The following is a 12,704-nucleotide window of genomic DNA, read 5'->3' as shown; positions in this document are numbered from 1 at the left end:
TCAGAACTAATGGCATCCTCAAAGATAGGAAATGCAGTTCCAGTAACCCAGTGCACCAAATGTTGATTAAATTGATATTTGTCTTCTGTCCATTGACTGCATTTTGTTTTCTAACATGAGTATCAAAAAAACAAAAAACAAATCTATGTTGAAAGGTTGATGGTGTAAAGAATTTGGAAGAAGCATAAATGATCAAAATGAGAGTTTATTTGGAAATATGTATTTGTTTTACTTGAAATTCATTGAAACACAAGCTAGACATTGAGTGGATTTAACTTGTAATGTGTCACAGTTTAAATTCAGTGCTTTCAGTCCGTTAAAAACAGTCAAACTACTGTATATGTCCCCAAACATCTTGTTTAGCTTGAACAATAAACAAAACAATCACATTTCAGTTATAACGCCACACGCTGTGGCCTTTATTTGTTCTTTGCTGACTCATCTGTTAATTCACAACACTGACAAAGTCACTGATTGGCCAAAGTGAGCCGTGTTCGTCCATAACATCCATCTGCTCCCTCAGGATAAATATAGACGGACGGACTCATTAAGGCCCTGAGAGGTTCACATCTACACCAATAAATAACCAGGCAGGGGCGACGAGGTGACAACAGAAAGTATTTTGGGTTCAAAGACGCTGCTGTTCATGTGACAAACTATTTAAATGGAAATTTCAGCAACCAATCACAAAGGCTGCTTACTGATTAGTACACAGACTTTAAAGTGTGTTCAATTTAGATAAGCTGAACATACAGTAAGCTGAAGGGGAATTAGAACATGATTTGAGAAGATAAAAACAAATAGGCAAAGAGGCTTTTAGGCCTTGTTTATGCAGCACTTTTTTAATTGGAGACGAGAATGATAAAAAAAATGAAACTATCATCAAAAAGAGCACTCAGAGAGCACAAACCCTTTTCTGGATCAGTGATCATTAACACTTTAAAGGCTTGGAAGAAATGACTAATCCCATTAATAACGATAGAGGAGGTACAAATGTATGTGAACTCCCATTTTTCCTGAAATATCGCAATAAAATGCACAATCCAGATCCGATCCAGATAAAACTAGTTGGGGATAATTAAGAAACCACATAACTGCGTCGAATTTCAAAGGAATCAGTCTATTATGAAAAGAGATATTCATTTTTGATGATAGGAATTTTTTGGATTTTTTAAAAATCAGAATCAGTATATAGATCCAGATCAAAATAAAATAAAAAATAAAGATAAAAAAAAAATAAAATAAATAAAAATAATAATAATAATAATAATAATAATAATAATAATAATAATAATAATAATAATAATAATAACTTTTGATGTAATCCTGCCAACAGACAAACAAAAACGGTGGTGAAATTATGACCTCTTTGTTGGAGGTAATAACAGTAAAACTACACAAAATAAAACCAAACACATAAGGACAACAAAAATGCACAAAAGCAACAAAAAATGTACAAAATGACGGCAAAAATACACAAAGTGAAACAAAAATGCAGACAAACAAACAACCACATAAATAAACTCTGATGAGAATATTACTTCCTTGGCAGAGATAATAAAAACAAAAATTAACACTTAAAAAAAAAAAAAAAAAAAATGTTTAGTGACCGTCCATCTACGTTTGACATAATCCTGTTTACAGACAACAACAAAAAAAAGATGGTGAAAATATGAGCTCCTTGGTGGAGGTAAACTGGCACCCTGTCCAGGGTGTGCCCACACCCAGCGCCCAATGAGAGCCGGAGATTGGCACCGGCAGACCCCGTGACAAACAGGAATAAGTGGGTCTGAAAGTGGATGGATGGATGGATGGATGGATGGATGGATGGTGGAGGTAATGACAGTAAAACTACACAATATGACTCCAAAATAACGATAACAAAAATACCCAAAAATATCAGAAAAGTAAACAAAACTAGAGCAAAGCTACACAAAATGACACAAAAAACATACAACACAAAACAACACAAAAGGGCAACAAAAATGCAGACAAACAAACATCCAAATAAATAAAACCTTGTGAGAATATCACTTTCTTGTCAGAGGTAATAAAAACATAGATAAATACCTTTTTAATAGTGACTGACCATCAACCATGTACAATCTCAGTGCAGCTCTTTAACATGATCCTTTCTGTGGATGAACACACAATGGATCCCTGACAGAACTAATGTGTCCTGCTCTTTGCCCACAGTCAGGATGAACCTGCACATGCCTGTATTAGGACTTAAAGAGAACATGTGTGCCCTGTCACAGCCCTGAGGCACATCACAGCCCAACTCTTCCACAAAGTGACGGACTGCCACACACATGTACGCCCCGTGGGTGACGACTAAAGCGTGGGCCTGGACGCCCTGAACACCTTGGTGTGCGTTCTGCTCCTCCTGCTGCGTCTCACGCACAGACGCAGACGACACGTCCTTTCCTCTGTGGAGCCAATCTTCATTTCCCATCAGCAGAAGCATCTTCTCCATGAACTGTCTGACGCGTTCCTTTACCTGGACAGAGCAGGAATGAGTGAAAACTCTATGTTTGCTTTGTTTTGAATGGACTTCATGGCATCAAATGGAAATGTGACAACCACATCCAGTCAATGGTTCCTGTTTGCCATGCGAGAGTAGGAAATCATGTTTTTACTAGAACTAGAATTATTGTCACCAGCACCATGATAATCAACATAAGCCTATCCCATACTGCAGATATAGGCAACTTGCAGCCCAGGGGCCGCATGTGGTCCGCTGCCTAGTATTGCGCCAAACCCCAAAGTAAATGATGACACACAAAACAAGTTCAAACCCCCCAGAAAATGACAGAAAAACACACAAAACAACCCCAAAAGCAAATCAAATATGAGAAAAATATACAAAATGAGAGTAAAATAAACAAAAATGATGATATTTTGTGCGGCTCACAAAAGCAAATTCCCACAAATTGTATTTCAAGAAGTTGGAAGAAATATAAAGCACAATATGATACACCCAAAACACACAAATGGACAGCAAATTGCACAAAGTACACAAAAACACACAAAACATTCCTAAAACACACTAAATGAGTCATAAAACACAAAATGACAACAACAACAACAACTTAAACAAACACAATGACCATAAAAACACAAAAAACAACAGATTACAGAATAGCTCCAAAGACACACAAACCACATAAAATGACAAGAAAATACAGAAACAACAAAAATATAAAAAGTGACCCCAAACACACACAAATTGACAACATAGATGCAAAAAGTATTGACAGAAAAATACACAAAATTACACCAAGAACACAAAAAAATAACAAAAATACACAAAATAACTAAAAACTGCCAAAACAACCAAAAAAACGACCAAACCCTTTCCCCATGTATTGATGCTCAGATCAATCATTATTCTAATGCTGACAAAAATGTGATCATGTGGCCCTCGGACCAGATACAATCACATTTTTGTGGCCCCCGATGTGATAGAGTTGCCCATCCCTGCCATACTTGGTTGGACCAGTGGGAACAGGTTCAGACGTAAAGCTTATAATGGGTCATGGTCCTTCCTGTCACCTCTACTCCCACGCAGCCTCTCACACACATTCCACAGAGCTTAGTGGTGACTTTTTAATGGAGCTGGTGACGAACACACAGTTTTTTTTTGTTGCACTTTGATCACATTCCATTCAAACGAAAAGCTCCGACTGATGCAAAACACATGAAATCATTGTGGATGAAATAATGACCTGTTACATCTTCCCAAGCCCTACATGGGAGTGTTTACTGCCACCTACTGGCCACACTTATATATTACATGTAGACAGGCGTAGAGCAGCGGTTTTAAAAAGTGAGGGTGTTCTAATGGTAGGGCAACCGTTGAATCCCATTTTAGTTTATTAAATGAGTTTACTAAAACCATTATAAAGCTGTTATTAAGTCAGTGATAGTCAACATGTCTTCAATTCAATTATTATTTCAGCAGAAACCCTTAAAAGGGGGGAAAAAAAACATTTACCTTTTTCTTTGACCATTTTGCAACTTCCTTTGAACCATTTTTCCTCCTTTCCCAAAAAAATTTGACACTTTTTTGTTTTTTCAGAGTTTAGCTTCCTTTTGCCAATAAATATCCCTTTTTTCTCATTTTTTGCAAGTTCTTTTTGACACTTTAATCCAAGTTTTGTTGATTCTTTAATCATTTTTTTTTGTCACTTTTCATCCAAATAAGCTATTTTTGCCACATTTTGCTCATATAAGCTACATTTTGCCATTACATACCACCAGTTTCTTCTTTTTTTGTCAACTGTTTTTCCACTCTTGACTGCTTTTGGCCATTTTAGTCACTTTTCATTCATTTCTTGCCACGTTTTTTCCACTTCTGCACCATTTTTTGCCACCTGTTACTCATTTTTTCGTCACTTTACTTACACTTTACTCACCACTCTTTGTTTACCCTCGTGGAACAGCAGCTTTGTCAAATGACTGGCTGAGATTTGCTTGATCACCATTCAATCAATCTAACTGGATCAATACGTTTTCAACAATGAATCTCTGTATTTAGTGTTGAATGAATTTTTGTTTTTATGAACGTGCGGGTGTTGCATCCCCTGCATCACCCACGGGTGAGACGTGCCTGCTTGTAGGTTTTTGAGCCACATCTCGGTCAATAATATCTAAAATATGCAATATCAGGTCAGGACTACAATTAATCAATTCATGAGTTTGTATTGTTTTTTTAATATCACGAGTTTTCACAAGACTTTATTATTAATATTATCATTATTATTATTATTATTATTATTATTATTATTATTATTATTTCCATCATTTTATACCACAAACAGTAGTGCACAAGGTTTTTGAAGTGATGTGTGGACTTTTAGATGAATAAAGTGAAGTTCTCCAGTTAAATTGTAATCATTGTCTCTTATTTTGAAAAGTTTTTGTACATTAATTGGTATTCCGTAGAGCAGAGGTCACCAACACGGTGTCCGTGGGCACCAGGCAGCCCGCATGGACCATGTGGGGAGTGGTGGCCTATTGGTTAAAGAAGCGGACTTGTAATCGGAGAGTCACCGGTTTCAATCTCACCCGGGCCACCATTATGGGAAGTCCCTTAACCACTGCTCCACAGGGATGGGGCGAATACAGAGAAATAATTTGATCTGTGTATAAACATATACTGTATAATGAGGGACCCTCAGGAGCTCTAGAGTCACCAATGAGCTCCACCTAAAATCTGATTTCTTTTCCAGGATTCAAACTGACAAAGCTAAGTACATATGACACATAAATACTGCTGCATGGGATAAAGTTTTAGTATTAAATTAACCATCTTTAAATGCTTAATTTCACTGAAACATGTTTTTAAGTGTTGTAGATTTGGTGTATGGTCAGTGGTATGGTATGTATATATATATATATATATATATATATATATATATATATATATATATATATATATATGGTCAGTGGTATGGTATGTATATATATATATATATATATATATATATATATATATATATGGTCAGTGGTATGGTATGTGTATATATATATATATATATATATATGGTCAGTGGTATGGTATGTATATATATATATATATATATATATATGGTCAGTGGTATGGTATGTGTATATATATATATATATATATGGTCAGTGGTATGGTATGTGTATATATATATATATGGTCAGTGGTATGGTATGTATATATATATATATATATATATGGTCAGTGGTATGGTATGTGTATATATATATATATATATATATATATGGTCAGTGGTATGGTATGTGTATATATATATATATGGTCAGTGGTATGGTATGTGTATATACAGTATATATATATAAAATATGGTACATATAAGATACGTTTTTTTAAAACGCAAAGTGGATTTTCGCAAAATATGACATAATTGTTAAATTTTACATGTTTCACAAGTTGTTTGTTAGAAGTAGTAAAATAGGAACATGATGATTTTCTATGAAATGTAGTGAAAATGAAACAATTGCATACATTAGGAGAAATAAAGTGCCTTTTTAAAGTTACTGCTAGCTTTCCTTATTAGCTTAGCCTGTAATTAAAGTGAAACTGTGAAAATGTTGCATTTAAGAAGTGTTTTTAAACTGGTAGCCCTTAGGACTATACAGTAGCTGTAAAGTAGATCACAGTTTCAGTTTAGAGCGTAGCTTTGTGAACTACGAACACCGTTTAAAAAGAAACTAAAGCAAAATATTTTAAGAGTTGTGATTTTTTTTTTTTTTTTTTAAAGGGAATTAGTGTAGTTTAGTCTGTATAACCTATTTATTTATTTATTTATTTATTTATTTATTTATTTATTTATTTATTTATTTATTTATTTATTTATTTATAATTACAGAAAGATGTTTTTCTTTTTTAAATAAACAAAAAAACAACTAATAGAGACGTAAGTCATAAATGAATGAAACCACTTCTCTGACCGTGTCCTCACCTGTTCCTGGGTCTCACCGTGTGGGGGGGTGAAGTTTGGAAAGGACTGACCAGCTGCCTGAGCCATCTCCCTCACTTCCTTCACTGGTTTCCCCTCAGCAACCCCAAAGCTCTGGGAAAACCAACGCAACACATGCAGAACATGATTTTAAATATTTATATTTTTAAATTATTAGATCTCACATCAACTCACTTTCTCCTTGAGTAATGGGTCACATATCATCTGAAGACGCAAACAGCTGCTGTTGTGTTTCATTATTGTTTCAGCTGTCTGGAAAACATAAAGAACACAATTTGTTGACGTTTTTTTTTTTTGAATTTCTATTTTTTTGGAATGCAGTCTGCTGTCTGGTATTGCGTCACCCCAAAAGTAAATGACGACGAGAAAACGAGTCCAAAAACAAACAAAATATGACAAAAAATATATAAAATGAGGATAGAAATGCACAAAATTACAACAATAACCAACAATAAATCGACAAAAACATACAGGCCAACAAAAACACACAAAATGACTCCAAGAAAGCACACAAAATGACAAAACAGACAAATTGACCAGAAAAACACACAAAATGAAAGAAAAATATGTAAAAATCACACAAAACAACATTAAAAAAAACAAACAAAATGTTAGAAAAACATAGAAAATTATAACAAAAACACAGAGTGACTCTAAAAATGATCACAGCCCTTCATTCTTTCCTGTATTAATGCTCAGGTCAGTCATTATTCTAAATGCTGACGTGAATGTTAATAATGTGGCTCTCGGGTCAGACAATCACATTTTTGTCATTCCTGCTGTAACCGTTTCCTATCTTTGTTCTAAGTGTTTAACATAAATATATGTCTGGTACTTCCTGCTGGGATTACTAATACATAATGGTAAAAGGGGTTAAAACATTGAAAGTGTCTATTTTGCCAAAGTACACGTAAGTAGCGTTTTTATGATTAGGGTTAGGTTTTAGAGTTAGGGTTAGGGTTAGGGTTAGGTTATAACCCTATATCGCAACAATTTTTAGGGTTAGGTTTAGTCACGTGACCTAAACTGGCCAATGAGCGACGCTGCGTACGGATAGAATGTCGCTATATTGATAAGGCAACCGTACGGATAGCCACTGCCTAAAACATTTTCTGTAAAGTCATGGATCTTCTGATTGTCTCATTGATGACAGACTAAATCTACTTTTTTTGTGAGGTTTTCTTTTCTTGTGCTGACCTGTTTAGCTCTCAACATGTCACTGACAAAAACGTTGGTGAAGTTGACGTCCCTCAGGTAGCGTCCAGCAGCGTCTGCCTGCTGTCGGCCAGTCTCACTCAGAGGAGAGTCAACGGCTTGGCCTGAAGGTGAGATAGAAGCAGAAATATTAGACTTAGTGGTAGAAATGACCTGATGGTAGAAAACAGCTTATTTACTTCCTCTAATGGTTCTGAGCATTGTTTTACCTTGTAGCAGTCCTTCTTTGTTGTATTGTGTTTCCCCACTGCAGTAAACACAATTTAATATCAGATACAGAGGCTTGTCAACTGTACAGTATTATCAATACTGGACTGTACATAAGTACCAAGCATAGGGATGGGCGATTTTGCCTAAAAACAATCTCTGATTTTTTTTAAAGAAAAATTCAAGTTTCAATTTGATTTTTTTCTATTCAATGCACTTAAAAATGACAAACATCAGATATTTTGTCAAAAGTGCACCTTTATTGCTGTGATTGTCCTCAAGAGTTAAAATCCATGGAACAATCCCAAAATAAATAGTAAATGAGGCTCTGTCATTCAACAATTTCAAGCCTTAACCCAGGTTTAAGCAAAAATGTAACAGCTACTTCACAGTAACTTTAATTTTCTGATTAAGAAATCAGATTACATATTTTATGACGTATAACATTACAGTTAAAAAAATAATAAACTCTTCCCTTAGCATCTCAGCATAGTGAAAATGAAACATTAAACATGTCTGTGACACACAAAACCTACTCAAAGGGTCAACACATGTAAACACAGTGGGGGCTGGCTCACATCGCGCTACGGTAACCCACAAGGATGGAACGTGAAAAAGTCTGAAAAAAATGTGGTTCAAAAAATAAATAAATTTAAAAAAAAATTTAACTTGAATTTGCAAAAAATAAATAATAATAAATAAAAAAATAAAAGAATAAAATTGAAAAATAACTGATTTTTCAAAAATCAATTGCCCTAACCAAGCATAGTCATTTTTAAATGAATTAAAAATGATAAAACAATGTCAAATCATATTCCCAACTTTTGGTAAAATTTTCACTATAATATTAGGGATCCGATAAGAATAATTTAAAAAAAGAAAATAAATATATCATATATTAGTTTTGTCAGACTAGATGATTAAAAAATCAAGATGCTTCTAATAAAATATAACAAATCCCAAGTCTAAAATCAAGAGATGTTCTGAACACAAATTCAAAAAGAAAACTCTCACAGCAGTAGATAAAGTTCACATTTTTTTCTTTTCAAACCTATATATTGTATAGCTTTGATGGCAGACATTTGCAAAAAAAGTTGTATTTATTATTTAATCTTTAATATTATTTATACAGTAGATGTACTCTGAAAGCAGTGTTTACAAAGTAAGCAACTATAATAAAAGGCCATTCTCCCATAAAGTTTCTTCTTTTGAATAATTGTTTTGGTTAAAAAGTTACATTGAGTGAAACAAAATGTACATATTGTGAATCGTAGAAGTACTTATTAGTGTCTTTAATATCTAAACAATATTTCTGGAGCTAAAAGCAGAATGAAGTCTAACTATTTAAAGTTGAGGTGTATGAGGCTAAAAAAAATAAATAAATAATAATAATTAAAGCACAAATTGAGTTTAAAAGCGCGTGTTTTACTTTCATTCCCATAAATTAAATTTCTCATTATTCTAATGCAATAAACTATTCCATGCTGCCCCCTTGTGGTCACTGTGAGATACTGTCGCCAGCCAAATAATTAGAACATTTAAGTTTTAAAATGATTATTTATTTTTTTTAAAAATGAAAATACTATGAATGTGTACTTGTCTGGACACTATTGTAAGTTCAGTATTTGGTGTGAGAACAGGCGTTAAACACATTTAATGAACGTGTTTCTAAATAGTAGTAAATTATAACAGTGAAGGTTCAGCCTGAGAAAGTCATGAATTTAACTTTATTTACAAACTACTTTGACTTTTTTAACTTTAAAGTGACGCTGTATTCACTAAATAACAGACATCAGTGTTCTTCTGAGCTACAGTAACAGACACAGACTGACCGTCAGTACACTAACTAACATTACTATACATTTAATAACACTTATTACTTACTGTCGGACCAAAGTGAGGCCGAATGTCAGAGCTGTAACGTCAGTGGTCGCCATGCTGTAGAGATTACTGACAGAAACAGGGGACAGACGCATTTAGCGGTCTGTAGAGCAACAGACAGACAGACAGTGTGTGTTCAGGGAGCAGCTGTTCAGTCTGTCTAAACTAGAGGTGTGTAATGCCTGGCATCTGGCGATACGATTCATATCGATACCTAGGTCACGATACGATACAAAATATCCCGATATCAAAGTATAAGGCTATTATTGCGATTTAAAAAAAAAAAAAAGAAACAACTAATCTGTAAATGTTTACACCGTCATGAGAACATTATGTATGAAATATATTTTATTGGCATATTTTACACTCAAAACAATGGCTTTAACATGTCATGTGTCAATAACTTAAATAAAAAAACAACACAATCTGTCTGTGGCTTTCAAACCAACTTTGACTTTAGTGCAACATGTTTATGTATAAAACAACAAATAAATGCAGAAAGTTAGTATTTTATTTTTAGATTTTATTGAATAAACATAAGCTGGTCAACATGTCCAGGTTTCAGCACTTCTTTGTCTAGTTACAATGTCTCCTGCAGTGGAAAAGACTTTGCTGGTGAAATAAAGGTTACCCCCCCCCCCCCCAAAAAAAATGCATTTAAAAATTGTTGCGCAATTGGGTTATAACCTAACCCTAACTCTAACCCTAACCCTAATCCTAATCCTAACCCTAACCCTAACTCTAACCCTAACCCTAATCCTAACCCTAACTCTAACCCTAATTCTAATTCTAACCCTAACCCTAACCCTAATCCTAATCCTAATCCTAAAATGCTACATACGTCTACTTCGGTAACTGTACCAATATCACCAGGGGTTGTCCGTACGGCAACCGTAAAAATAGACACTTTAAATTTTCTATTGTGATTTGGAGGAACTGGGCAACTATAATTTAAACTCGACCTATAGAGCCTTCTTTAAATAAGTATATAGTGTATTTTTCTTTTCCACTTTTGTAGATTCACAAGGTTAAAATTAATAATTTTTTTTAAAAATCCACCTTTCCCCCAATACCAACATGGTACAGGTGGACCATCTAAAATCTGATTAATTTCCCAGGATTCAAACTCACAAAGATAAATACATATGACAGATGTAGATAGTAGTTAGTACAGTTAAATGTTTATTTTAGCTGAAATTTTGTGACCAATGTTTTGAAGTGCTGTAGATGTGGTGTATGGCAGGGATCTGCAACCTGTACTCTCAAAGGAGCCATTTTGCCTCATCTCACCTGGATTAAAGTCCTTCTGGAGCCGAAAAAAATACCTTTTTAATGAATACAACATAATGTATAAAATTCTATAGTTAAATTTTATCGGATAATGTTATGTAAAAAATGTTTTTTTTAGACAATGTATTCGAAGGGTTACAAAAAATAACTTGAATATGATAACACATAATGTCAGTCAACACATGCTAACTGATCATTTCTTGCCGCATATCATGCATACATATTTAGCCGCCATGTTGGCAGTTAAATGAATCTGTCCCCACACAATTAAAATGTATATTTACTTCCAGAATAGTCTTTTAGTTGGTTTAGTTATCTTATTTAAAACTTAAGGTGCAGGGAAGGTTAATGGTCTGTAGTTGTTTCAGGAGGGAAAAGGTGGCAGAGTTATTGCACAATGTGATTTATTTTTAGGTTGACAACTTGTTATATCGTGATTTTAGTTGATGTCAAAATCAATAATCATTAATACCCTTTGTAAGAAATTATATATTTATTTCAATAGTTTTAAAAGCTATAGGGAGCCACTGCAAAAGAGTCAAAGAGCCACATGAGGCACCAGAGCCGCAGGTTGCAGACCCCTGGTGTATGGGTTGTGGTATGAGATATTCTTAAAAACGCAAGGTGGATTTTCGTAAAAATTAGACATATTTGCTACATTTTACAAATGTTACATGTTAGACGATCAGTTAAAAGTTGTTTGTTAGTATATAGTAAAATATTAAGATGATAATTTTGAGTGAAATGTAATGAAAATGAAACAATTAGGATTTCCTACTTTTTTAAGTCACTGCTAGCCTTCAATATTATCTTAGCCACTAACTAAAGTGAAACTATGAAAATGTAGTGTTTTTATAACTGGTAGCCCTTTGGACTATACAGTACCTATAAAAGCAATAGCTCACAGTTTTAGAAAGGTTTATATCATCATAAAGGCACAGCACCATAAAACACACATAAGGAAGTGTATTATAGACAAACAACAACAACAAAAAAGATTCAGAACAAATTTTGAAGAAACAGCGAGCTGATGTGGTGTCACACCCTTTAAAGCAGAACTTTATTGAACAGTTTGTGCAACAGACATTTGAGGTACATGATATGACTTATTGTGGAGAAGGGGGGGGGTTGCAGCTCCTCGGGAAACCTGCACCACTCAAATATCCAGATATCAGAATATTTACGACTGAACATGTAGCTCAACCCACCACTCTGTGGCGGATCCAAAGGTGCACAAAACTCCACATTGTGTGTTTTTTTTAGTTTTTAACCATGACACGTCCTTGTCACACAGAGAATCCTCATCGACTGACATTCATAGTGATTGTGGTTGTATAAAGCAATAAGTGTACTTTGGCCATCTTAGGAATGCAGTATTTCCCCCTCTCTTACACATAACAAGCCAGATGTAGCACCAACAGGAGCAGAAATAAACACGTCTGAAATATCAGCAATGTGACACCTCCAAAAAAAAAAAAAAAAAAAAGAAAAAAGAAAAAACAACAACCGAAATGCTGCGATGTCCATTTCCCCCCCGCCCCACTCCTCCTCCTCCTCCTCCTCCTCCTTTCCTTAAGTCCCAGTGGAGCCTTGCATATGTTCCGTTTCCCAACCCGTGGGGCTCGTTGTTTTCCT

The 12,704-nt window shown here is 34.5% G+C and overlaps 1 protein-coding gene across 1 annotated transcript; it reads right to left on the bottom strand.

The window, feature by feature from the left end:
• Window positions 1–1,906: 1,906 nt before the first annotated feature.
• tigara (TP53 induced glycolysis regulatory phosphatase a) lies at window positions 1,907–9,928 on the bottom strand. The gene is made up of 6 exons (XM_028448454.1): window positions 9,783–9,928; window positions 7,901–7,938; window positions 7,674–7,795; window positions 6,651–6,728; window positions 6,459–6,569; window positions 1,907–2,500 (listed from the first exon to the last, which is right to left on the bottom strand). The coding sequence occupies exons 1-6, from the start codon at window positions 9,872–9,874 to the stop codon at window positions 2,108–2,110; spliced, it is 834 nt and encodes a 277-aa protein (XP_028304255.1). The 5' UTR covers window positions 9,875–9,928; the 3' UTR covers window positions 1,907–2,107.
• Between the last annotated feature and the right edge of the window lie 2,776 nt (window positions 9,929–12,704).

The sequence above is a fragment of the Gouania willdenowi genome, chromosome 6, assembly GCF_900634775.1.
Source record: "Gouania willdenowi chromosome 6, fGouWil2.1, whole genome shotgun sequence".
NCBI classification, from domain to species: domain Eukaryota; kingdom Metazoa; phylum Chordata; class Actinopteri; order Blenniiformes; family Gobiesocidae; genus Gouania; species Gouania willdenowi.
This window is presented reverse-complemented; position numbering and strand designations above follow the sequence as displayed.

What these genes read in the sequence shown, in the direction of transcription:
- tigara (XM_028448454.1), bottom strand. Translation starts at nt 9,874, where the DNA reads ATGCGTCTGTCCCCTGTTTCTGTCAGTAATCTCTACAGCATGGCGACC. An exon ending in GGCCTCACTTTGGTCCGACA is followed by an intron (nt 7,939 to 9,782) that starts GTAAGTAATAAG and finishes TGTTTACTGCAG; the next exon opens with TGGGGAAACACAATACAACA. An exon ending in CAAAGAAGGACTGCTACAAG is followed by an intron (nt 7,796 to 7,900) that starts GTAAAACAATGC and finishes TCTCACCTTCAG; the next exon opens with GCCAAGCCGTTGACTCTCCT.